Source organism: Heptranchias perlo, chromosome 38 (assembly GCF_035084215.1).
Source record: "Heptranchias perlo isolate sHepPer1 chromosome 38, sHepPer1.hap1, whole genome shotgun sequence".
Classification (NCBI taxonomy): domain Eukaryota; kingdom Metazoa; phylum Chordata; class Chondrichthyes; order Hexanchiformes; family Hexanchidae; genus Heptranchias; species Heptranchias perlo.
The window spans coordinates 4,376,370-4,403,919 of NC_090362.1; the positions used below are offsets into that span (position 1 = coordinate 4,376,370).

General features: G+C 47.1%; 1 protein-coding gene across 1 annotated transcript in view; it reads right to left on the reverse strand.

Moving 5' to 3' along the window:
- The window catches only part of ca12 (carbonic anhydrase XII), a 99,823-nt gene that overhangs the window by 21,125 nt on the left and 51,148 nt on the right, over window positions 1-27,550 (reverse strand). The window contains exons 4-7 of the mRNA XM_067973243.1: window positions 25,946-26,088; window positions 9,033-9,128; window positions 8,881-8,944; window positions 2,787-2,944 (exon numbers count right to left, since the gene is read on the reverse strand). Coding sequence (XP_067829344.1) covers window positions 2,787-2,944; window positions 8,881-8,944; window positions 9,033-9,128; window positions 25,946-26,088 — 461 coding nt within the window. The remainder of the gene's footprint in view (window positions 1-2,786; window positions 2,945-8,880; window positions 8,945-9,032; window positions 9,129-25,945; window positions 26,089-27,550) is intronic.

The window sequence follows — 27,550 nt, forward strand, 5'->3', positions numbered from 1 at the left end:
TTTTTATGGAAACATGAGTGCTGCTAATATATTAATTTTAAGTTGTTTTAATGTTGGTAACATGTCGATTTTAAAATTGCCTTCTGGGGCTGCTGTCTGGGAAAGAACATACATTCTGTCTGGGAAAGAACGTACAATCTGTCTGGGAAAGAACGTACAATCTGTCTGGGAAAGAACGTACAATCTGTCTGGGAAAGAACGTACAATCTGTCTGGGAAAGAACGTACAATCTGTCTGGGAAAGAACGTACAATCTGTCTGGGAAAGAACGTACAATCTGTCTGGGAAAGAACGTACAATCTGTCTGGGAAAGAACGTACAATCTGTCTGGGAAAGAACGTACAATCTGTCTGGGAAAGAACGTACAATCTGTCTGGGAAAGAACGTACAATCTGTCTGGGAAAGAACGTACAATCTGTCTGGGAAAGAACGTACAATCTGTCTGGGAAAGAACGTACAATCTGTCTGGGAAAGAACGTACAATCTGTCTGGGAAAGAACGTACAATCTGTCTGGGAAAGAACGTACAATCTGTCTGGGAAAGAACGTACAATCTGTCTGGGAAAGAACGTACAATCTGTCTGGGAAAGAACGTACAATCTGTCTGGGAAAGAACGTACAATCTGTCTGGGAAAGAACGTACAATCTGTCTGGGAAAGAACGTACAATCTGTCTGGATGTGGGAGTGGGAGTGGGGTTAGGGGGATGGGCGGGGGTTTGCCTTTTGTTTGCATCTTGGTCTCATGCCCCTCATTGCGTCTAGATTGTTTGATTAGACACCTCAGGTCCAATGACATGTTAATATATGTATAGTCGTCACGGTGAGGAGGGATGACATTGCATCACTAATAGCTGAACCATCGAAACAAACTTTTACTGGAAATTTCCTCAGGTTCTTCCCGCTCCACTGATGTAACTTTGGCAGAAACCCTCTCCGATTATACAACCAAGTCTGGTTTCCACCAGACTTCCGCAGAATCACTGTTCACTGTACAGAGAGCGATACAAAACACTCCAACCTTTCAGTGGAAGGGATGATTATTGAAACTTCCGCTGTGAGGTTGCTGAAAGGACTGTTTAACCCTGGTCACCGGGCTGTCGGTGGCCATCTCTTTAGCCTATGCCTGGTGGCCTTTGAGACAGATGGGGACACTTTCAACAGCCTCACAGCTAATGTTTCAACAATCGTTCCTTTCACTCTCTCTAATCCTGGGAGGAGGGAGGAGTGTAACTGAGACACCCTGAGACACAGCCTCGTGCTTGTGGAGTGATTCTAGAGTCCCTTGTTCCCACTGGCTGCGGACAGTACACTGGCTTTTCTGGGCATTTATTATAGGGTAAATTTAGTGATTCCACACTCGCAGTGGGAGCCAAGTTTGAAAGGAGCTGGGTACAAGATAAGGCTCGAAAGTCCCATTTCTCCAATCAGCACTCGCTCGGAGGGCAGGAGTGTGGAATTAACCCTTAGTGGCCTAGTACAGAGATTGTGAGTGGGGAAACAGACTTAGTCCCAATAACATCAAAAAATTGCACTTATATCCATTGTGAAAGGTCCCAAGGTGCTTCACAGGAGCGATTATCAAACAAAATTTGAAACAAGCCACATGAGATATTAGGACACGTGTCCAAAAGCTTGGTCAAAGAGGTAGGTTTTAAGGAGCGTCTTAAAGGAGGAGAGAGAGGTAGAGAGGCGGACAGGTTTAGGGAGGGAATTCCAGAGCTTAGGGCCTAGGCAGCTGAAGGCACGGCCACCAATGGTGGAGCGTTTAAAATCAGGGATGTGCAAAAGGCCAGAATGGGAGGAACACAGAAATCTTGGTGGGTTGTTGGGCTGGGGGAGGTTACAGAGATAGGGAGGAACAAGGCCATGGAGGGATTTGAAAACAAGGATGAGAATTTTAAGATCAAGGTGTTCCCAGGCTGGGAGCCAATGTAGGTTAGTGAGCACAGGGGTGATGGGAGAACGGGACTTGGTACGAGTTAGGATACGGGCAGCAGAATTTTGAATGAGCTGAAGTTTGTGGAATGTGGAAGTTGGGAGGCCGACCAGGAGAGCATTGGAATAGTCAAGTCTAGAGGCAACAAAGGCACGGATGAGGGTTTCAGCAGTAGATGGTCTGAGGTGGGGTGGAGACGGGCGATGTTCTGGAGGTGGAAGTAGGCGGTCTTGGTGATGGAGAAGATATGGGGTCAGAAACTCAGCTTAGTGTCAAGCAGGACGCCAAGGTTGCAAATAGGACCCCTGCACTAATGATAAGACTCACTTTGATGCATTAGATAAGCTATAGGTGGGTTGTGTGACTTGGCAAAGCAGATCTTCTGTCAAAATGTGAGGGCATTGACAGACTGTTAACATCCATGTTCAATATAGGTTTCTTTGTAATAAACAATATGACTGGACTGCACCTGCCCAGGTGATCAGATGGATTTCTAAGTCATCAAAACAAAATGTAAACTAGCATGTTAATCAAAAAGATGTAAGGGTTTACCTGATCCTGCACTCCCGGTGGGGAGCCTCTATGGACGGGAGTACACGTCGGAGAATTGGGGTTACAGTGTTGTAACCCCTTCTTGCCGGCTGGTTGTCAAAAAAGACTCATTGTTCACTCTGCAACTCCCGAATACTTTGCGTGTGAGGTCACACTCAGGTAAATGGAAGCCAGAGCTTGCCTATGGAAGCGGACATTTACATTCAAGGTACGAGCGAAAAGTAGGTGGAATGAACCCGGATCGTAACAATTGTTAAAGCAATAAGCTTGGTTGCCTCGCGGGACATTTTGGCACCTACCTGTTCACTAGAAATTTGCACAGGGTTCCTGAAAACAGTCCAAAGCACGCTCGGGTAGCAAGGTGGGGTCGTCAAGGATCCGTTATAGCGATAGTACTCATCCAGTCGGCGAGGGAGAAGATCATTAATATTGAAACCAGGGAGCTGGATCTTTTGACCTGTAGAAGTACAATGAAGATTAGTTAGCAAACACTAAGCATGGACAGAAAATATTTGGGAACTATTACAAGCCAGGAGAGCAGGCGTTATGGGAGTAACTCTGCAAGGCCCCACTCCCAGTGTTCACTGTTGTGATGTAGGAAACGCGGCAGCCAATTTGCGCACAGCAAGATCCCACAAATAACAATGTGGTAATGACCAGATAATCTTTTTGGTGATGTTGGTTGAGAGATAAATATTGGCCCAGGACACCAGGGAGAACTCCCCTGCTCTTCTTCGAAATAGTGCCATGGGATCTTTTACATCCACCCGAGAGGGCAGACGGGGCCTCGGTTTAACATCTCATCCGAAAGAGGGCACCTCCAACAGTGCAGCACTCCCTCAGTACTGCACTGGGATTGTGGGCTCGAGTCTCTGGAGTGGGACTTGATACATACTGAAGAAGGAGGGTTATATTGTAACAGTGTACAGGAACACGGTCCTGAAATTACATCATGTGACACGAATACTGAACGTGTTCTGAAATGCCTCTGCTAAATAGCATGCAGGGACTCTCAGACAAACGTTGATATCTGTACTTTAGTCTGGCGTGGCACGATGTCAGGCCTCAAGTAGCTGATCAGTGACTAAATGGGAGATGATGGAAAGAAAGAACTTATATTTCTATAGTCATTTCATGACCTCAGGACGTCCCAAAGCTCTTTACACCCAATGAAGTGTCATTGTTGTAATGTGGGAAACATTCGGGGGAAGAAACATTTTGGCGCAAGGGCCCGAAATCGCACAGGTTAGGTTACAGTTCAAGTTTCTGCTAAAATGCATTTGCATAATTACAAACACAAAATCTACCATGAACCAGTGCAATCAGGCAGTGTAAATAAAACGTAATCATTTCTTTTTTTTCTTTCTTTCCATTACAAAGTATTCCTTGATGAATTTAAGAACTGTAACCTGGTGGAGTTTTATTAATGCAGCTGAAAATGGCTTTATCATCAAATATAATCATTTTAAATAAGGGTGTCCAGTCCTGTACCTGTAAGTAACCTGATTTAAAATCACTGAAAATGAGTTTAGAATCATAGAATGTTACAGCATGGAAGGAGGCCATTCGGCCCATCGAGTCAGCACCAGCTCTATGCAAAAGCAATCCAGCTAGTCCCACTCCCCTGCCCAATCCCCGTAGCCCTGCACATTTTTTTGTTTCAAGTACTTATCCAGTTCCCTTTTGAAGGCCATGATTGAATCTGCCTCCACCACCCCCTCGGGCAGTGCATTCCAGATCCTAACCACTCGCTGTCTAAAAAAGTTTTTCCTCATGTCACCCTTGGTTCTTTTGTCAATCACCTTAAATCTCTGTCCTCTGGTTCTTGACCCTTCCACCAATGGGAACAGTTTCTCTCTATCCACTCTGTCTAGACCCTTCATGATTTTGAATACCTCTATCAAATCTCCTCTCAACCTCTGTTCCCAGGAGAACAATCCCAGCTTCTCCAGTCTTTCCACGTAATTTAAGTCCCTCATCCCTGGAATCATTTTAGTAAATATCCTCTGCACCCTCTCTAAGGCCTTCACATCTTTCCTAAAGTCCAGTGCCCAGAACTGGACACAATACTCCAGTTGTGGCCGAACCAGTGTTTTATAAAGGTTCATCGTGACTTCCTTGCTTTTGTACTCTCTGCCTCTATTTATAAAGCCAAGGAATCCAAATGCTTTTTTAATCACTTTCTCAACCTGCCCTGCCACCTTCAACGATTTATGCACAAATAATCCCAGATCTCTCTGTTCCTGTACCCCTTTTAGAATTGTGCCCTCTAGTTTATATTGCCTCTCCTCATTTTTCCTACCGAAATGCATCACCTCACATTTTTCTGCGTGTCCGCCCATCCCACCAGCCTGTCTCTATCCTCTTGAAGTCTATCACTATCCTCCTCACTGTTCACTACCCTTCCAAGTTTTGTGTCATCTGCAAATTTTGAAATTGTGCCCTGTACACCCAAGTCCAAGTCATTAATATATTATCAAGAAAAGCAGTGGTCCCAGCTCCAACCCCTGGGGAACATCACTGTATACCTTCCTCCAGTCCAAAAAACAACCGTTCACCACTAATCTCTGATTCCTGTCATTTAGCCAATTCTGTATCCATGTTACTGCTGCCTCCTTTATTCCATGGGTCGCAATCTTGATGATAAGCCTACCGTGCAGCACTTTATCAAACGTCTTTTGAAAGTCCATATACACATCAACTTCATTGCCCTCATCGACCATCTCTGTTACCTCATCAAAAAACTCTATCAGGTTAGTTAAACACGATTTGCCTTTAACAAATCCGTGCTGGCTTTCCCTAATCAATCCACATTCGTCCAAGTGACTGTTAATTCTGTCCCAGATTATCGTTTCTAAAAGTTTCCCCACCACTGAGGTTAAACTGACCGGCCTGTAGTTGCTGGGTTTATCCTTACACCCTTTTTTGAACAAGGGTCTAACATTTGCAATTCTCCAGTCCTCTGGCACCACTCCTGTATCTACGGATATTTGGAAGATTATGGCCAGTACCTCCGCAATTTCCACCCTTACTTCCCTCAGCAACCTAGGATGCATTCCATCCGGATTGGTTGATTTATCTATTTTAAGTACAGCTAGCCTTTCAAGTACCTCTTTATCAATTTTTAGCCCATCCAGTATCTCAACTATATCTTCCTTTACTGAGACTCTGACAGCATCTTCTTCCTTGGTAAAGACAGATGCAAAGTACTCATTTAGTACCTCGGCCATGCCCTCTGTCTCCATGAGTAGATCTCCTTTTTGGTCCCTAATCGGCCCCACCCCTCCTCTTACTACCCATTTATTGTTTATATGCCTGTAGATGACTTTTGGGTTCCCTTTTATGTTGGCCGTCAGTCTATTCTCATACTCTCTCTTTGCCCCTCTTATTTCCTTTTTCACTTCCCCTCTGAACTTTCTATATTCTGCCTGGTTCTCACTTGTGTTATCAACCTGACATCTGTCATACGCCCTTTTCTTCCGTTTTATCTTACTCTCTATCTCTTATGTCATCCAGGGAGCACTGGCTTTAGTTGCCCTACCTTTCTGCCTCATGGGAATGTACCTAGACTGTACCTGAACCATCTCCTCTTTAAAGGCCGCCCACTGTTCAATTACAGTTTTGCCTGTCAATCTTTGATTCCAATTTACCCAGGCCAGATCTGTTCTCATCCCATTGAAATTGGCCCTCCTCCAATTGAGTATTTTTACTTTAGAGTGGTCCATGTCCTTTTCCATAGCTATTCTAAACCTTATAATACTATGATCGCTGCTCCCTAAATGCTCCCCCATTGACACTTGCTCCACTTGGCCCACCTAGAATCAAGTCCAGCAATGCCTCTTTCCTCATTGGGCTGGAAACATACTGGTCAAGAAAGTTATCCTGAACACATTTCAAAAATTCCTCCCCCTCTCTGCCCCTTATTATTACTATCCCAGTCTATATTAGGATAGTTGAAGTCCCCAATTATCACTACTCTATGGCTTTAGCACCTCTCTGTAATTTCCCTGCAAATTTGCTCCTCTATATCCTTCCCACTAGTTGGTGGCCTATAGAATACACCCAGTAATGTAATGGCACCTCTATTGTTTCTTAACTCTAACCAAATAGATTCTGTCCTTGACCCCTCCAGGACATCCTCTCTCTCCAGCACTGCAATATTCTCCTTAATCAATACTGCCACCCCCCTCCTTTCTTCCCTTCCCTATCTTTCCTGAACACCTTGTATCCAGGAATATTTAGTACCCAATCCTGCCTTTTTTTGAGCCAGGTCTCCGTTATCGCCACATCATTTTCCCATGTGGCTATTTGCGCCTGCAGCTCACCAACCTTGTTTACCGTGCTTCGTGCGTTTACACACATGCACTGCAAACCAGTCTTAGACTTTCTTGTACTCTCTCTTAGTCTGATCCCACCTAATACTGTACTATTACTTGCTCTAGTGTTATCTGTTCCCCCCGATCCTTTGTGCCCCTTGTTTCTCCTTTCCATTGATACATCCTGGTGCCCATCCCCCTGCCAAATTAGTTTAAACCCCCCCCAACAACACTAGCGAACCTCCCCAAGAGGACATTGTTGGACATGACACAGAGAAAACAAGGTCAAGGATAAGAACAAGCCATTCGGCCCATGGAAGTTCATCCTTCTAATCCCTTGACTACAAATGATACCTTGGGTTGATAATGACAGGTCTCTACACACCTTTAATCCATGACTGACTGGAGTTTGTTCGAAGTGTCAGCTTGGCTCAACTTGTAGCCCTCTCAGTCAGAGGATTGTGGGTCCAAGCCCATTTGGACGTATAATCTAGGGTGTCACTTCAGTGCAGTACTGAGGGAGGCCTGCAATGCCAGAGGCGCTGTCCTTTGGAGGAGGCAATACACCAAGGTCCTGAATGTTAAGGTCCCCATGGCACTTTTCCAAGAAGAGCAGGAGTTGTCCTGGCCAACATGCCTCCCTCAATCAACGTCATAAAAAAAATAGATGAACTTATTATTGTGTGTCAGTGCTCTGTAACTCACTGAATGTGAAGTGCTTTGAGGTGGCTTACTGCCCTACCTAAATTCAAATTACATTTTTAAAATGGTAACTCTATTGCTATTTTGCTCCTGTTTCAGACTGTCTACAATTGTTTAATACGTCCTAACTTACCTGTAGTCTTGTTTAGCTCTGCCATGGAGAGATTTGAAAACAAGGATGAGAATTTTAAAATTGAGGCCTTGCCGGACTGAGAGCCAATGTCGGTCAGCGAGCACAGGAGTGATGGGTGAACGGGACTTGGTGCAAGTTAGGATACGGGCAGCAGAGTTTTGGATGAGCTCAAGTTTATGGAGGGTGGAAGATGGGAGGCCGGCCAGGAGAGCATTGGAATAGTCAAGTCTGGAGGTAACAAAGGCACGGATGAGGGTTTCAGCAATAGATGGGCTGAGGCAGGGGCAGAGACAGGCGATGTTATGGAGGTGAAAGTAGGCGGTCTTGGTGATGGAGAGGATATGGGGTCAGAAGTTCAGGACGCCGAGGTTGCGAACAATCTGGTTCAGCCTGAGACAGTGGCCAGGGAGGGGGATGGAATCAGTGACGAGGGAAAGGAGTTTGTGGCGGGGTCCAAAGACGATGGCTTCGGTCTTCCCAATGTTTAATTGGAGGAAATTGTGGCTCCTCCAGGATGGATGTCAGACGCAGCACAGAGGCAGTGGAGGGGTCGAGGGAGGTGGTGGTGAGGTACAGCGGGTGTCATGCTTATGTGTGGAACCTGTATTATTTTCACATGATTTTGCCTATGGCATTATCTCTTTCCCGTTGTCATTACCCTCCTCTTTAAAAAGCTCACCCACGACCCCTCCGTCTTTTCTAACTACTATCCCATCTGCAACTTCCCTTTCCTTTCTTAAGGTTCTCGAACATACCATCATTTATTCCCATTTCCCAGCATCCTCCAGCACACTGATGTCAAAATCTTCGACCTTGTTTATAAATCCCACCATGGCCTCGCCAAACCCTACCTCTGTCACCTTCTCCAGCCCTACATCCCAGCTCACACTCTCCACTCTTCCAACCCTGTCCTGCCCACTCTGCTCCACTGTCGGCATCACAGGCTTCAGTCATCGTGTCCCCGCTCTCTGGAACTTCCACCCAAACCCCTCCCTCTTGCTCACATCTCTCCGCACTTTCAAAACCCTCCTAAAAACCCACCTCTGCAACCATCACCTTCTGCCACCTCCTAATATCTCCTTCCCAAGTTCCCGCTTGGTGTCTAGTTTGTACTTGTGAAGCACCTTGGAGTGTTTTGCCATATTAAAGGCTCTGTACAAGTGCATGTTATTTTGATCAATGAAAAGTAAGCAAAGATTCATTTTATGAGGACCAAGTTTAGCGAATCTCAGTCCTCCTTACCTTTATACTGAATCTCATTCAAATGACGAAATATCTGGTCATAAGCAGCATTGAATGGCCCAATCTGAAACCGAGAAAAGCTGTTATTTTCGGGAGTTGCCCTCATCAGAGTATAATATACAAACCAATACTAAAGTGTTTGAAATAAATACCTCGATGAGAATTCCCAGGACAGCCAGCCCATCGACCTTGTCTTGTGCTGTGGAAATATCCTTGTACTTCTCAGAGTTATAGTGGACAATGTGTAACTAAATGGATAAAGTAAAGGTGTAGTTAATTGACATGTTTGATCGTTTCATTTGTATTGGGTTCCATAACACTTGGGTTAGATACTTTGCTGAAAAATGTATTCATTTAGAATAATATGCATCCAACAAATAAAGTTTCATATGGCTTTTCCAAAATAAAATATCATATAAAATAGTACATTCTTTCTCTGCATAGGTCTGCTCTGGCTGCTGACCAGCTATGTGCACTGTACTCCCCGTGGCAAACCATTCCGTGCTCTAACAACTCTCTGTGTAAATAAATTTCTCCGAACCTTGATCCTCACTCTCTTAGCGACAATTTTAAATCGATCACCGCTCATCATTTACTCCCCAACCAGAGTCTTTCAAAACGCTGCGTAATTTAAAAAATCACTATTAATTCTCTTAGTCTCCTCTGCTCTAGTGGAAATAGTTCCAGTTTCGCAGGTCTCTGCTCATAACCATGGTTTCCCATCCCTGGCATCATCCTGGTGAATCTACACTGTACTTTCCATAATGGGGTGTCTAAGAATATAAGAACATAAGAAATGGGAGTAGGAGTAGGCCATACGGTCCCTCGAGCCTGCTCCGCCATTCAATAAGATCATGGCTGATCTTTGACCTCAACTCCACTTTCCCACCTGATCCCCATATCCCTTGATTCCCTTGGAGTCCAAAAAATCTATTGATCTCAGCCTTGAATATACTCAATGACTCAGCATCCAAAGCCCTCTGGGGTAGAGAATTCCAAAGATTCACAACCATCTGAATGAAGAAATTCCTCCTCATCTCAGTCGTAAATCATCCACCCCTTATCCTGAGACTATACCCCTTCTGGACTCTCCAGCAGGGGAAACATCCTCTCAGCATCTAACCTGTCAAGCCCTCTTAAGAATTTTATACATTTCAATGAGATCACCTCTCATTCTTCTAAACTCCAGAGAATATAGTCCCATTCTACTCAATCTCTCCTCATAGGACAACCCTCTCATCCCAGGAATCAATCTAGTGAACTTTCATTGCACCCCCTCTAAAGGCAAATATATCCTTCCTCAGGTAAGGAGATCAAAACTGTACACAGTACTCCAGGTGAGGTCTCACCAGAGCCCTGTACAATTGTAGTAAGACTTCCTTACTCTTGTACTCCAACCCCCTTGCAATAAAGGCCAACAGACCATTTGCCTTCCTAACTGTTTACTGTACCTGCATGTTAACTTTCTGTGTTTCGTAGACAAGGACATCCAAATCTCTCTGAACGCCAACATTTAATAGTTTCTCACCATTTAAAAAATATTCTGTTTTTCTATTCTTCCCACCAAAGTGAATAACCTCACATTTCCCCACATTATACTCCATCTGCCACTTTCTTGCCCACTCACTTAACCTGTCTGTAATCCCTTTGCAGACTCACAGCTTACTTTCCCACCTAGCTTTGTATCATCAGCAAACTTGGATACATTACACTCAGTCCCTTCATTTAAGTCATTAATATAGATTGTAAATAGCTGAGGCCCACGCACCACTGATCCTTGTGGCACCCCACTAGTTACGGCCTGCCAACCTGAAAATGACCCGTTTATCCCTACTCTGTTTTCTGTCCATTAACCAATCCTCTCTCCATGCTAATATATTACCCCCAATCCCACAAGCCCTTATCTTGTGTAACAACCTTTTATGTGGCACCTTATCGAATGCCTTTTGAAAATTCAAACATACTACATCCACTGGTTCCCCTTTATCTACCCTGCTAGTTACATTCTCAAAAAACTCTAATAAATTTGTCAAACACAATTTCCCTTTCATAAAACCATGTTGACTCTGCCTAATCATATTATGATTTTCTAAGTGCCCTGTTACCACTTCCTTAATAATGGATTCCAGCATTTTCCCGACGACCGATATCAGGCTAACTGGCCTGTAGTTCCCTGTTTTCTCTCTCTCTCCTTTCTTGAATAGCGGGGTTACATTTGCTACCTTCCAATCCACTGGAACCGTTCCAGAATCCAGGGAATTTTGGAAGATCACAACTAATGCATCCACCATCTCTGCAGCCACCTCTTTTGGAACCCTAGGATGTAGGCCATCTGGTCCAGAGGATTTATTGGCTTTTAGTCCCATTAATTTCTCCAGTACCTTTTTTTTTACTAAGATTAATTACTTTAAGTTCCTCACTCTCATTAGCCCCTTGGTTCCCCACTATTTCTGGTATGCTTTTTGTGTCCTCTACAGTGAAGACAGATACTAAATATTTGTTTAACGTCTCTGCCATTTCCTTATTCCCCATTATAATTTCTCCTGTCTCAGCCTCTACTCTCTTCCTTTTTACATAGTTGCAGAGGTTCTTACAATCCGTTTTTATATTTCTTGCTAGTTTACTTTCATATTCTATTTTCTCCCTCTTTATCAATTTTTTGGTCATCCTTTGCTGGTTTCTAAAACTCTCCCAATCCTCAGGCTTACTACTTGACAACATTATAGGCCTCTTCTTTTAATCTAATACTATCCTTAACTTCTTTAGTTAGCCAGGGGAGGATCACTTTTCCTGTGGAGTTTTAATTTCTCAATGGAATGTATATTCGTTGAGAATTATAAAATATTTCTTTAAATGTTTGCCATTGATTATCTACTGTCATACCCTTTAATCTAATTTCCTAATCTACCTTAGCCAACTCGCCCCTCATACGTATTGGCTAAAATTGCATACAATACTCTATCGCCTAACCTTCTGTATAAATTTATCCATACCTCTTTACTCTTGTGTACTATACTCCTATTTATAAAACCCAAAATGCTATTGGCTTTTTATTGCTTTATCTACTTGTGCTTTCACGTTCATGGAGTGATATATTTGAACACCTGGCTCTCTATTCACCCACACCCTTCAGTATCTTTCCATTGAGTGTATACTCCCAGTCCATATGTCTCCTCCCAAAATGTATCACCTCACACTTATCCACATTAAATTGCATCTGCCCCCTGTCTGCCCATCTCACTCAGTCTGTGCCTTGCTGAAGTGTTTTGCAGCCCTCCTCATTGTTTGCCAAACCCAAGACTTTAGTGTCATCGGTAACTTTCGAGATTGTACTTTCTATGCTCAAATCCAAATTATCTGTATACACCGATTTCAAAAGTGGGCCCAGTACTGACCCCTGCCAACCCTTCCCTATTCTGTGCCGCACCAAACCCTGTTTCCTGTCCATCAAACAACTTTCTATCCTCTTACACCATACACCTCACACTCTGCAGTGTATTACATACTGAGATAACCAACACTGCAGGATAGCACAAATGCTCTGGATTATCCTGTATGCCACACACTGCAAACTACAGAGTTAATTTTGTAAGGCACTCATGCCTAATTCTTCGATCTGGGCTTCTGTTGAGCGAGACTCTATACCAGGAGCACAGCCTAATGAAATTTAACACCATGAGTAATCCCAATTGTAATGTACTGCAGACTGTGGGTTATACTCTGTGTCACTGGCAAGTGTATGTTATTGCCATTCCCATAGAACCTTCAATAATATCATCAACAATTTGCATTTATATAGCGCCATAAACGTCCCAAGGCGCTTCACGGGAGCATAATCAGACGTAATTTGACACCGAGCCAAAGAAGGCGATATTAGGATAGGTAAAAGAGGTGGGTTTTGGGGAGTGTCTTAAAGGAGGAGAGCGAGGTACAGAGGCAGAGAGGTTTAGGGAGGGAATTCCAGAGCTTGGGGCCGAGGCAGCTGAAGGCACGGCCGCCAATGGTGAGGCGAAGGAAGTGGGGGATGCACAAGAGGCCAGAATTGGTGGAGCGCAGAGTTCTCAGAGGGTTGTAGGGCTGGAGGAGGTTACAGAGATAGGGAAGGGGCGAGGCCATGGAACGATTTGAACACAAGAATGAGAATTTTAAAACGAGGCATTTGAGCCAATGTAGGTCAGCGAGCACAGAGGTGATGGGTGAACGGGACTTGGTGTGAGTTAGGATACAGGCAGCAGAGTTTTAGATGAGCTGAAATTTATGGAAGGTGGAGGATGGGAGGCCGGCCAGGAGAGCACTGCAATAGTCGAGGTTGAAGGTAACGTAAGCATGGATGAGGGTTTCAGTAGCAGGTAGGCTGAGGCAGGGAATGTTACAGAGGTGGAAGTAGACGGCCTTGGTGATGGAGAGGACATCAGGTTGTAAACTCAGCCGAGGGTCAATAATATCTCCCTCGAGACTCCTCTTCCTCAGAGTAAACAATCTCAGTCTCTACAACGTTCTGGCAGCTCAGATTCCTTAAACTGGTCAAAGGAGGGGAAAATTGAACAAAGAATAACTGGGCTGTTTGCAACCCAATCAGCATTGAGACTTAAACTGGCATCAGGGGAAGCCTGGAAACAGGCCCCTGGTCGTTTGGTGGCAGATGATCCAAGAAACCTAACAAAGACGGAGAGGAAAGATCTTCCAAAGAGTTTCTCCTTGATGGCTCTCCTGGCGGTCGGGGCCATTGCAATTGTCCTGGATTAGGGAGTGCAATGTCAGCCATGTTTTTCACCCCTCTTTGCTCTCCTGCCTGCTTGCGGATATCAAGTGAGCACAGGATTCAGCTCAGCGCTACCTCATGGTTGAACAACCTGCCACCTGTCAAAGCTCACATCTGGATAATGGCCACTTGGGCACAATCCTGGCAGCTGTGGAACTGTGTCCCAGTAAGCGGTCAAACCCTTCAGGACAACAAGGCTGAGGGACTATCACCATAAAGACAAAATTGCACGCTCTGTATCAAATACATCGCGACACAGCTTAACGTTAGAGCATACTGGCTACATCTTCCAAATTAATCCAACAGCATTCATAGACAAATGCCCTCTGCATACTATCCAGAGATTCATCTTTTCGTAACAAATTAAGATAAAATCACTCACAGTGAGGTAAGACAGTGCCTGAGTGTAACATGAGCCTGTGGTTTGGGGCAATAGACACTGCAATTTGTCCCTGATTCAGTGTCTGTCCTAAGGAACCAGCCGTAATTGCTTCTTGTCAGTGTGAGTATGTAATTTAGAGACGCTCCCTTAACAATCAGCGCCTCACAGTGTCTCAATTAGCAAGAGCTTTGAAGTGGCCTCCTCCAATCAGGATTGAAGATGGAGCTCAGTAAACAAAGGCAGGCCTGCTGTATATCTGCTAAATTGTAATAAAGTTATTCCTCTTCATTCAGTCTTGGATTTCAAAGAACCTGAAAGCAAATTGAAAATAAAAAAAGATCACAGCAGTGGCTGGAGGTGTAGCTTTCTATCTGGAAAGGACCAATTTGACAGAAGAGTCTCGGAGGACTCTCAGACTCACAAGAGGAGCCGCACAATCCTCGCAATTCAGGTTCATTCTGGTTTCATTTTATTTCTAACTGCACTAAGGCTCCTGCCTCACACACTCCAACACAAACTCACATCCTTCCCATCGAGATTGTCCACAGAAATACTCCTGCATCCCCGCTCTTCCATCATTGAGAGACCTTCATGGCTCCCTTTGGCTCCTAGATTCCTGTCAGTGATTCTTCCCCCCACACTCTCTCTCCCCATCTCCCCTCACTCTCTCTCTCTCTCCCCCACACTCTCTCTCTCTCTCCCCCACACTCTCTCTCTCTCTCCCCCACACTCTCTCTCTCTCTCCCCCACACTCTCTCTCTCTCCCCTCACACTCTCTCTCCCCTCCCCCACACTCTCTCTCCCCTCCCCCACACTCTCTCTCCCCTCCCCCACACTCTCTCTCCCCTCCCCCACACTCTCTCTCCCCTCCCCCACACTCTCTCCCCTCCCCCACACTCTCTCTCCCCTCCCCCACACACTCTCTCCCCTCCCCCACACTCTCTCTCCCCTCCCCCCCACACTCTCTCTCCTCTCCCCCCCACACTCTCTCCCCTCCCCCCCACACTCTCTCCCCTCCCCCCCACACTCTCTCCCCTCCCCCACACTCTCTCTCCCCTCCCCCACACTCTCTCTCCCCTCCCCCACACACTCTCTCCCCTCCCCCACTCTCTCTCCCCTCCCCCACACTCTCTCCCCTCCCCCACACACTCTCTCCCCTCCCCCACACTCTCTCCCCTCCCCCACACTCTCTCCCCTCCCCCACACACTCTCTCCCCTCCCCCCCACACTCTCTCCCCTCCCCCACACACTCTCTCCCCTCCCCCACACACTCTCTCCCCTCCCCCACACTCTCTCTCCCCTCCCCCCCACACTCTCTCTCCCCTCCCCCCCACACTCTCTCCCCACACTCTCTCTCACCAGTAATCATTTAATATTCAAAACTTTTTTTTAAAAGGTGGAAATCATTTAAATGTGTGGGAGTTCCCCCCCATATATAAATCGTACAATGGGCCAAAATTCTTGGAGTTGGGGAGGGACTCACATATCAATATAGCTCAATAGAGAGAGAGAGAGAGAGAGAGAGAAGTGGGGAACAATAAGGGGTGAGAGAGGGAGAGAGCGTTTGGATGTCCCCCTTGTCTCTCAGAGTCCAGAACTGGACCCAGTACTCAAGGTGGGTCTGCCCAGAACTGGACCCAGTACTCAACGTGGGTCTGCCCAGAACTGGACCCAGTACTCAACGTGGGTCTGACCAGAACTGGACCCAGTCCTCAACGTGGGTCTGCCCAGAACTGGACCCAGTCCTCAACGTGGGTCTGCCCAGAACTGGACCCAGTACTCAAGGTGGGTCTGACCAGAACTGGACCCAGTCCTCAACGTGGGTCTGCCCAGAACTGGACCCAGTACTCAAGGTGGGTCTGACCAGAACTGGACCCAGTCCTCAACGTGGGTCTGCCCAGAACTGGACCCAGTACTCAAGGTGGGTCTGACCAGAACTGGACCCAGTACGCAAGGTGGGTCTGCCCAGAACTGGACCCAGTACTCAAGGTGGGTCTGCCCAGAACTGGACCCAGTTTTGGGCGCTTTACTTTAGGAAGGACGTCAAGGCCATGGAGAGGGTACAGAAGAGATTCACTAGGATGATACCGAGGATGAGGGGCTTTAGTTATGAGGAGAGATTAGAGAAGCTGGGGCTGCTTTCATTAGAACGGAGAAGGTTACGAGACGAGCTGATAGAGGGGTTCATAATGATGGGGGGTTTTGATGAGGTAAATCAGGAAAAACTATTTGGTAGGAAGAATAGAAAAGCAGAATATTTTTTGAAAGGTGAGAAACTAAGAAATGTTGGTAGTCAGAGGGATTTGGGTGTCTTTGTACACGAATCACAGAAAGTTAACATGCAGGTACAGCAAGCAATTAGGAAGGCAAATAGTATGTTAGCCTTTATTGCAAGGGGGTTGGAGTATAAGAGTAAGGAGGTTTTGCTGCAATTATATAGGGCTCTGGTGAGACCACACCTGGAGTACTGTGTACAGTTTTGGTCTCCTTACCTAAGGAAGGATATACTTGCCTTAGAGGGGGAGTGCAACGAAGGTTCACTAGATTGATTCCTGGGATGAGAGGGTTGTCCTATGAGGAGAGATTGAGTAGAATGGGCCTATACTGGAGTTTAGAAGAATGAGAGGTGATCTCATTGAAACATATAAGAATCTTAGAGGGCTTGACAGGGTAGATGCTGAGAGGATGTTTCCCCTGGCTGGAGAGTCTGGAACTAGAGGTCATAGTCTCAGGATAAGGGGTCAGCCATTTAGGACCAAGATGAGGAAAAATGTCTTCACTCAGAGGGTTGTGAATCTTTGGAATTCTCTACCCCAGAGGGCTGTGGATGCTCAGTCATTGAGTATATTCAAGACTGAGATCGATAGATTTTTGGACTCTAGGGGAATCAAGGGATATGGGGATTGGGCAGGAAAGTGGAGTTGAGGTCGAAGATCAGCCAATGATCTTATTGAATGGCGGAGCAGGCTCGAGGGGCCGTATGGCCTACTCCTGCTCCTATTACTTATGTTCTTATTTCCACTGGTTGGTGAGTTAGTAACTAGAGGGTATCAATTTAAGATCATTATCAAAACCACAAATGGAGAGTTCAGGATGATTTTTTACACAGAGGATTGTTAGGACATGAAATGCCTGACCAAAAATAGTGGGGGAAGCAAAATCCACATAGCTTTTAAAATAATTTTTTTGAAATTGTATAGGGAAAGATCAGGGACATAGCACTCAGTTTTACAGCTCTTTCAGAGAGCTGGTACAGGCACAAGGGCTGATTGGGCTCTTCTATGATTCCATGACAGAGAGAGACAAATCAGAGAGAGAGAGAGAGAGAGCGATCAGAGAGAGAGAGATAGAGAACCCAGCAGAGAGAGAGAGGTCAGAAAGAGAGCGATCAGAGAGAGAGAGAGAGAGAGGGAGAGCGAGAGATAGAGAACCCAGCAGAGAGAGAGAGACAGATCAGAAAGAGAGAGACAGAGAGAGAGAGAGAGAGAGAGGGAGAGCGAGAGATAGAGAACCCAGCAGAGAGAGAGAGGTCAGAAAGAGAGCGATCAGAGAGAAAGAGAGAGAGGGAGAGTGATCAGAGAGCGAGAGATAGAGAATCCAGCAGAGAGAGAGAGAGAGAGAGAGAGCGATTAGAGAGAGAGAGAGAGACAGTGATTAGAGAGAGAGAGACAGCGATTAGAGAGAGAGACAGCGATTAGAGAGAGAGACAGCGATTAGAGAGAGAGACAGCGATTAGAGAGAGAGACAGCGATTAGAGAGCGAGAGATAGAGAACCCAGCAGACAGGTCAGAAAGAGAGCGATCAGAGAGAGAGCAAGCACCTGGGAAAATGAGAAACAGATCGAGAGCGTGAGAGAAAGGGATAGTGAGAAAGCTTGGGAAAATCAAGGAGAGAGAGAGAGAGGGGAGAGAGAGCGAGCAACAGAGTCGGAGTGAGGGGGAGAGAGATAGAGACACAGAGAGAGAGGGGGGAGAGAGAGAGCACAGGTCTGACAAGTGAGAAACTGTGACACGGAGCGATTATAACAGTGAGTGCTCGAGAGTCTGATTATCACTTCAAAGCATAGGCCCCGATATTACCAGGGAGGCGGGTTGGCAGCGGGGGCTCGACTGGGCGCGTGGGTAACCTGCCCAGTCAAATCGGTCTGTTCCCCACGCGATCGCAGGTAAATTGAAGCCACTTACCTTGGCTTCTGGGTTTGTTGGAAACCTGCGCAGTGGGCGGACTGTGCACCCGCATCACAGGCTGTCAGCTGGAGCAACCCTATTTAAAGGGGCAGTCCTCCAATGCTGCTCCTGCAGCAAACTGCCAAAATTACAGCATGGAGCAGCCCAGGGGAAAGGCTGCTTCCAGGTTTAATGATGCCTCACTCCAGGTCTTACTGGATGGGGTGAGGAGGAGGAGGAGGAGAGAGATCTACCCAGCGGACGGGAGGAAGTGGCCTGCCTCTGCCACCAAGAAGGCCTGGCACGAGGTGGCAGAGGAGGTCACCAACAGCAGCAACATCTCCCGCACCAGGATCCAGTGCAGGAAGCGCTTCAATGACCTAACTAGGTTAGCCAATGTGAGCGCACTTACTCATTCTCCTACACTCCGTCTTCCACATCACCGCCCTCACCCCACAACTCCTTCTGCACTGCTAACACTACTCTATCACATCACTCCTCACACCCACTCAAACCTCATCCTCAACTTACTTGCACTTACTCACCTTCCCAGTACTCATCCCACCAGTACCACTCAACCCAATCCTCATACAATCTCATGGCTCTGACTCATACTCGCCCTCTGATGCATCTCTTTCATGGTCAGCCTCACCCAACCTGCCACTACCTCTGCTGCAGCCACAGGGGATGCATCATGTATGAGTTGTAGGAAGGGTAAAGCAAAGGTTTCGTGAGCACAAAGGGGATGCACAAGGGTGTTTGACGGTTTGTCATGTTATTTATATTTGATTTTGGTTCAACTCACATTAAATATTTTATTGTCACCACTACTGCCACGTCTTGGCCATTCTTGACTGGCTTGTGCAATAAGTCCCTTTCATGAGGTTCTCCATGAACATCCACACTTGATGCCACCCATTGGGTCACCCTACAGTGGGTGGTGTATGTGTAGTTGCACGACTATTGTGTGCAGGTACCTGTGGCGCAGCACTGTGTTGTGGAGCTCCACGTGGCGGAGGTGGACGGCATGCCTGGCGAGGTTGGTGATGTTGCTCGTCCTCGGATGAAGTGATGAATGCAGCCGTGGTGCCCCCCCATCCCGACGGTGAGTTTGAGGGGGTCCGCAAAGTAGGTAAATGTGTTTAGGGTCTAAGTTAATAATTTTGAGTGGAAAGACACAGGTGTTGCAGCCAAAACTTTGTCTGAAGTAACAGAGTGCCCTGCTGCAATAAATGATGTATTCACCCTAACTGTCAAAAAATCCTTTGCATCTCCCACTGGCTGCTGACTGAAACACGTCTGCTCCAACAGAGAGTGTTTCCCACAGCACAGGAAACACACTGAGGATCCATGAAAATTGCACCCCTGCCAAAATCTCCTGTCAATGAGGTCTGTCAAATATCTCAACTAGGTAAGTAAGTATTTAAATTGTCATCCCGCCCGCTTTAACCGCCGCATGCATTGCAGTAACTCACCAAGGCTTCTTCAGCAGCACCTCCCAAACCCGCGACCTCTACCACCTAGAAGGACAAGAGCAGCAGGGGCATGGGAACAACACCACCTGCACGTTCCCCTCCAAGTCACACACCATCCCGACTTGGAAATATATCGCCGTTCCTTCATTGTCGCTGGGTCAAAATCCTGGAACTCCCTTCCTAACAGCACTGTGGGAGAACCTTCACCACACGGACTGCAGCGGTTCGGCACACAGTATTAAGATTGAACATTCAGCAACGAGAGCCCCAGTCAGACTGGAATTTGGTTTAATTTTTGTGTTTGGTTTGGTACCATTAGATATTTACCCCGAAATACACAGCTTTTTCACTGAGTTTTGCTGTCTGGGAGCCTTGTCTGCCTCTTTTCCACAAGATACATACTTCTGGAGCCATCTTGCTTAAGTCAAGTAAGACCACCCACTGATGTGGGGAAGTGTAGCGTGTTTGTTAGTTTGTATTATTACATGAAGATAAATTGCATGCTTTGAATTAAGTGAGTCCAGTCACAGCAGTTTTGTATGTTCACCCTACTGTGAATTAGAACAGATCAATGGTTCATCTCACCTTTGGGAAGACTGAGGAAGTATACATGTTCAAGGCATAAATATCGGATCCAGATCAAAAAGGGGATCCTACTTTTTTTTATTCGTTCATGGGATGTGGGCGTCGCTGGCGAGGCCGGCATTTATTGCCCATCCCTAATTGCCCTTGAGAAGGTGGTGGTGAGCCGCCTTCTTGAACCGCTGCAGTCCGTGTGGTGAAGGTTCTCCCACAGTGCTGTTAGGAAGGGAGTTCCAGGATTTTGACCCAGCGCGATGAAGGAACGGCGATATATTTCCAAGTGGGGATGGTGTGTGACTTGGAGGGGAACGTGCAGGTGGTGGTGTTCCCATGCGCCTGCTGCCCTTGTCCTTCTAGGTGGTAGAGGTCGTGGGTTTGGGAGGTGCTGTCAAAGAAGCCTTGGTGAGTTGCTGCAGTGCATCCTGTGGATGGTACACACTGCAGCCACAGTGCGCCGGTGGTGAAGGGAGTGAATGTTTAGGGTGGTGGATGGGGTGCCAATCAAGCGGGCTGCTTTATCTGGGATGGTGTCGAGCTTCTTGAGTGTTGTTGGAGCTGCACTCATCCAGGCAAGTGGAGAGTATTCCATCACACTCCTGACTTGTGCCTTGTAGATGGTGGAAAGGCTTTGGGGAGTCAGGAGGTGAGTCACTCGCTGCAGAATACCCAGCCTCTGACCTGCTCTCATAGCCACAGTATTTATATGGCTGGTCCAGTTAAGTTTCTGGTCAATGGTGACCCCCAGGATGTTGATGGTGGGGGTTTCAGCGATGGTAATGCCGTTGAATGTCAAGGGGAGGTGGTTAGACTCTCTCTTGTTGGAGATGGTCATTGCCTGGCACTTATCTGGCGCGAATGTTACTTGCCACTTATCAGCCCAAGCCTGGATGTTGTCCAGGTCTTGCTGCATGCGGGCTCGGACTGCTTCATTATTTGAGGGGTTGCGAATGGAACTGAACACTGTGCAGTCATCAGTGAACATCCCCATTTCTGACCTTATGATGGAGGGAAGGTCATTGATGAAGCAGCTGAAGATGGTTGGGCCTAGGACACTGCCCTGAGGAACTCCTGCAGCAATGTCCTGGGGCTGAGATGATTGGCCTCCAACAACCACTACCATCTTCCTTTGTGCTAGGTATGACTCCAGCCATTGGAGAGTTTTCCCCCTGACTCCCATTGACTTCAATTTTACAAGGGCTCCTTGGTGCCACACTCGGTCAAATGCTGCCTTGATGTCAAGGGCAGTCACTCTCACCTCACCTCTGGAATTCAGCTCTTTTGTCCATGTTTGGACCAAGGCTGTAATGAGGTCTGGAGCCGAGTGGTCCTAGCAGAACCCAAACTGAGCATCAGTGAGCAGGTTATTGGTGAGTAAGTGCCGCTTGATAGCACTGTCGACGACACCTTCCATCACTTTGCTGATGATTGAGAGTAGACTGATGGGGCGGTAATTGGCCGGATTGGATTTGTCCTGCTTTTTGTGGACAGAACATACCTGGGCAATTTTCCACATTGTCGGGTGGATGCCAGTGTTGTAGCTGTACTGGAACAGCTTGGCTAGAGGTGCAGCTAGTTCTGGAGCACAAGTCTTCAGCACTACAGCCAGGATGTTGTCAGGGCCCATAGCCTTTGCTGTATCCAGTGCACTCAGCCGTTTCTTGATATCACGTGGAGTGAATCGAATTGGCTGAAGACTGGCTTCTGTGATGGTGGGGATATCGGGAGGAGGCTGAGATGGATCATCCACTCGGCACTTCTGGCTGAAGATGGTTGCAAACACTTCAGCCTTGTCTGTTGCACTCACGTGCTGGACTCTGCCATCATTGAGGACGGGGATGTTTGCAGAGCCTTCTCCTCCCGTTAGTTGTTTAATTGTCCACCACCATTCACGACTGGATGTGGCAGGACTGCAGAGCTTTGATCTGATCCGTTGGTTGTGGAATCGCTTAGCTCTGACTATAGCATGTTGCTTCCGCTGTTTAGCATGCATGTCGTCCTGTGTTGTAGCTTCACCAGGTTGGCACCTCATTTTTAGGTACGCCTGGTGCTGCTCCTGGCATGCTCTTCTACACTCCTCATTGAACCAGGGTTGATCCCCTGGCTTGTTGGTAATGGTAGAGTGAGGAATATGCCAGGCCATGAGGTTACAGATTGTACTGGAATACAATTCTGCTGCTGGCCCACAGCGCCTCATGGATGCCCAGTTTTGAGCTGCTAGATCTATTCTGAATCTATCCCATTTAGCACGGTGGTAGTGCCACACAACACGTTGGATGGTGTCCTCAGTGCGAAGACGGGACTTCGTCTCCACGAGGACTGTGCGGTGGTCACTCCTACCAATACTGTCGTGGACAGATGCATTTGCGACAGGTAGATTGGTGAGGACGAGGTCAAGTAAGTTTTTCCCTCGTGTTGGTTCGCTCACCACCTGTTGCAGGCCCAGCCTGGCAGCTATGTCCTTCAGGACTCGGCCAGCTCGGTCAGTAGTGGTGCTACCGAGCCACTCTTGGTGATGGACATTGAAGTCCCCCACCCAGAGTACATTTTGTGTCCTTGCTACCCTCAGTGCTTCCTCCAAGTGGTGCTCAACATGGAGGAGGACTGATTCATCAGCTGAGGGAGGGCGGTAGGTGGTAATCAGCAGGAGGTTTCCTTGCCCATGTTTGACCTGATGCCATGAGATTTCATGGGGTCCAGAGTCAATGTTGAGGACTCCCAGGGCCACTCCCTCCTGACTGTATATCACTGTACCGCCACCTCTGGTGGGTCTGTCCTGCCGGTGGGACAGGACATACCCAGGGATGGTGATGGAAGAGTCTGGGACGTTGGCTGAAAGATATGATTCTGTGAGTATGGCTGTGTCAGGCTGTTGCTTGACTAGTCTGTGGGACAGCTCTCCCAATTTTGGCACAAGTCCCCAGATGTTGGTAAGGAGGGCTTTGCAGGGTCGACTGGGCTTGGTGTTTTGCCGTTGCCGTGTCCGGTGCCTCGTGGTCCGATGCCGGGTGGTCCGTCCGGTTTTATTCTTATTATGACTTTTCGTAGCGAGATTTTACAACTGAGTGGCTTGCTAGGCCATTTCAGAGGGCAATTAAGAATCAACCACATTGCTGTGGGTCTGGAGTCACATATAGGCCAGACCGGGTAAGGACGGCAGGTTCCCTTCCCTAAAGGACATTAGTGAACCAGATGGGTTTTTACGACAATCCGGTAGTTTCATGGCCACCATTACTGATACTAGTCTTTTAATTCCAGATTTTTATTTAATTCATTGAATTTAAATCCGCCAGCTGCCGTGGCAGGATTTGAACTCATGACTCTGGATTTTTAGTCCAGGCCTCTGGGTGACTAGTCCAGTAACATAACCACTATGCTACCGTACCGTACCGTACTATTGTGCACACCGTACCTGCGCCCCCCCCCCCCCCTTTAAAATCGGGGCTCACAAATCCAGTAAGGTATCCATGGCAAACCTGATGGCATTGGTGGAAGAGCAACTTCCACTGGTGACAAAGGCATTCAAGGAATGAAATAAAAACTGAAATATCTATAATAGCATGGGGAGAGACGGGGCCAACACGGGGAGAGACGGGGCCAACACGGGGAGAGACGGGGCCAACACGGGGAGAGACGGCGCCAACACGGGGAGAGACGGCGCCAACACGGGGAGAGACGGCGCCAACACGGGGAGAGACGGGGCCAACACGGGGAGAGACGGGGCCAACACGGGGAGAGACGGCGCCAACACGGGGAGAGACTGGGCCAAATAGCTGGGGGTGTGCAGTGGTCCATCTGCACCCCCCCCCCCAGCTGCACTGGCAACTCAGGATCCACCAGACGCACAGGCTACAGGACAGTAAGACACCATCTTGCCTAAATCAAGAAAGGCATGAATTATGGTGGCGTGTTTGTTATTAGCGTGCAGCGTGCTAATCTGGATTAACAATCTCTCCTCCATTGTCAATGGAACCCCAATTAAGCAGCGTTATGAATAGCATTAAAGTGACTACATTACACTTCAGAACTGTGCAGTCCCACAACCGCCTTAGTGATTCTAATCAAGTGACCACCAAATCCAGCATTTCTTGCAATTTTTTTGTTAACAGAGGAGAATATGGCCCTTGAAATGCTCTTTAATGGTTTTAATCCAACACAAATCTGAAAGGGTACGGATGAGAAAGGAGCAGTGCAAATGGTTCATGCCAAGCCATCTGCTCTGCCCAAAGTCTATTTTATAAGGGCTGACGCCCTGTCCTTCCATGTGATGTGCTGGCTCCCTGGGAACAAGGCTCCCTGCTGGGAGAGTACGATCGTGGAATCAGCCTTCTGGGATGTCAGCCCTGGCTCAGCGAGTAGCACTCTCACTTCTGAGTTACAAAGGTCATGGGTTCAAGTCCCAGCCCAGCGACTTGAACCAATAATCTAGGCCAACACTCCCAGTGCTGTAGTGAAGGAGTGCTGCACTGTCTTAGGTGCCGTCTTTCAGATGAGATGTTAAACTGAGGCTCTCTTTGTTCTCTACAGCGGACATAAAAGATCCCATGGCACTTTGAAGAATCATTGAAAATTTACAGCACAGAAGGAGGCCATTTGGCCCATTGTGTCCACGTGAGCCACCCAGCCTTGGTCCGTAGCCCTGTAGGTTACAGTCCTTCAGGTGCACATCCAGGTACTTTTTAAATGAGTTGAGGGTTTCTGCCTCTCCCACCCTTTCAGGCAGTGAGTTCCAGACCCCCACCACCCTCTGGGTGAAAAATTTCTCCTCAGCTCCCGTCTAATCCTTCTACCAATCACTTTAAATTTATGCCCTCTGGTTATTGACCTCGCTTATAGGTCCTCCCTATCCACTCTATCGAGGCCCCTCATAATTTTGTACACCTCAATTAAATCACCCCTCAGCCTCCTCTGTTCCAAAGAAAACAACCCTAGCCTATCCAATCTTTCCTCATAGCTAAAATTCTCCAGCCCTGGCAACATCCTCGTAAATCTCCTCTGTACCCTCTCTAGTGCAATTACATCCTTCCTGTAATGTGGTGACCAGAACTGCACGCAGTACTCAAGCTGTGGCCTAACTAGTGTTTTATACAGTTCTAGCATAACCTCCTTGCTCTTATATTCTATGCCTCAGCTAATTAAGGAAAGTATTCCTTATGCCTTCTTACCCACCTTATCTACCTGTCCTGCTACCTTCAGGGATCTGTGGACATGCACTCCAAGGTCCCTCACTTCCTCTACACCTCTCAGTATCCTCCCATTTATTGTGTACTCCCTTGCCTTGTTTGCCCTCCCCAAATGCATTACCTCACACTTCTCCGGATTGAATTCCATTTGCCACTTTTCTGCCCACCTGACCAGTCCATTGATATCATCCTGCAGAAGAGCGGGGGGGGGCGGTTCTCCCCAGTGATCTGGCTAATATTTATTCCTCAACCAGCATCATTATCTGGTCATTATTACTTTGCTGTTTGTGGGATCTTGCTGTGCACAAATTGGCTTCCACGTTGCCTACATTACAACAGTGACTACGCTTCAAAAGTACTTCATTGGCTGTAAAGAGCTTTGGGGCACCCTGAGGTTGTGAAAGGTGCTATATAAATGCAAGTCTTCTTGTTCAGGTGAGAAAGCTTTTAAAGGAGCAGATGATGCCCAGGATAATGCTCGGTCTGCTTGTACTCTGCACTGGGTTGGATGGTCTTACCTCTGATGGATAATGTCTCCCACTGATGGTGTGTTCAGATCCCAAAGCCTCAGTTTCACTCCCCCAGTGTAGGTGGAGCTGGACGGCAGTGTAGCAATGAGGCAAGCTGTCGATGTACATGGTCGTAGGCAAGGTCATCTTTACTGCAACAGACAGTAAACCGTGAGTAAGATCTGGAGATTTCAAACGAAATCTGGTCATAAAACACTCCAGGGACCAATGGATAATCATTAACCTCAGTTGTGTGAACCCTGGTTACATGGGGAGCATTAACAAAGTTCAGAACACCTGGATCAAAGTTAAATTCGTTCTTTTCAATGTTCACACTGACTTCTGCCCTGAACCACAAGCAGTTTCATTGTCAGTAACTAGTGATTGATTGGATGCGGACAACTCATTATCACACATAGTAGCAGTTTTCAATTATGTGTCCGATTTCATAGGAGCTGGAGAGTAGATACAACGGCCTGGGTTTTCCTGTAACCAGAATCACCGATATTAATTTGGAAGGAATGGGCCCTTCCGTATGTTTGACTAGTTATAGAACTAGATCATGGGAGTAGATTATCACCTTGCTGATGGTGTGTAAAACTGCCGTTGTGGATCGACTGCCCATCGTAGAAACTGCCCGGGATCAATAGCAATCGAAATCAAATGGTTTCTACAGTTTTACGCCCAGGTAGCACGGTGAAAATCCACCCTGGTGAGTTTAAATCCCACCATAGCAAGGCGTGAAATTGAACACAATGAATAATTTGTGGGCTGGCAACAGATAGAATGACCATCAGACCTGCTGAATTGTCATAAAACCCCAACTGGGTCACCAATGTCCTTCAGGGAGGTGGATCCAGCTGCCCCTACCCGGTCTGGCCAACACTTGCCTCTGAGTCAGAAGGTTGTAGGTTCAAGTCCCACTCCAGAGACTTGAGCCCATAATCTAGACTGACACTCCCAGTGCAGCACAGAGGGAGTGCTGCACTGTTGAAGGTGCCGCCTTTTGGATGAGACTTTAAACCGAGGCCCCGATGTAAAAGACCCCAAGGCACCAAAGAAGAGCAGGGGAGTTCTCCCCAGTGTCCTGGCCAATATTTATCCCTCAAGTAACATTTACCAAAAACAAATTATCTGGTCATTATCTCATTGCTGTTTGTGGGATCTTGCTGTGCGCAAATTGGCTGCTGCGTTTCCTACATTACAACAGTGACTACACTTCAAAATTGGCTGTAAAGCACTTTGGGACGTCCTGAGGTTGTGAAAGGCGCTATATAAATGCAAGTACTTTCTTTCTTTATGTGTGACTCATATGTCCCACACTAGATGATTGACTCTTAATGCCTTCTGAACTGGCCCCCACCAGCTTCTCAGGGCAACGAGCATTGGGCATAAACGTGTCCTTGTCACATCCTGAAAACAAGTTTTAAAGATGCTTTGCAGGGTCAGACTAATGTAAACACTTTGGGCGGGGTTTACGGGGGACCTGTTTGTAAATCGCTGCGTGACTCTGCGCCCGCAGCAGCTTAAAGGGGCAGGCTGCGTCCAGGGCATCTGCTCTCTCCAAGAGCCAGCAAGATATGCAGGGTGGAGAGCATGAATTAATCGCTCGAT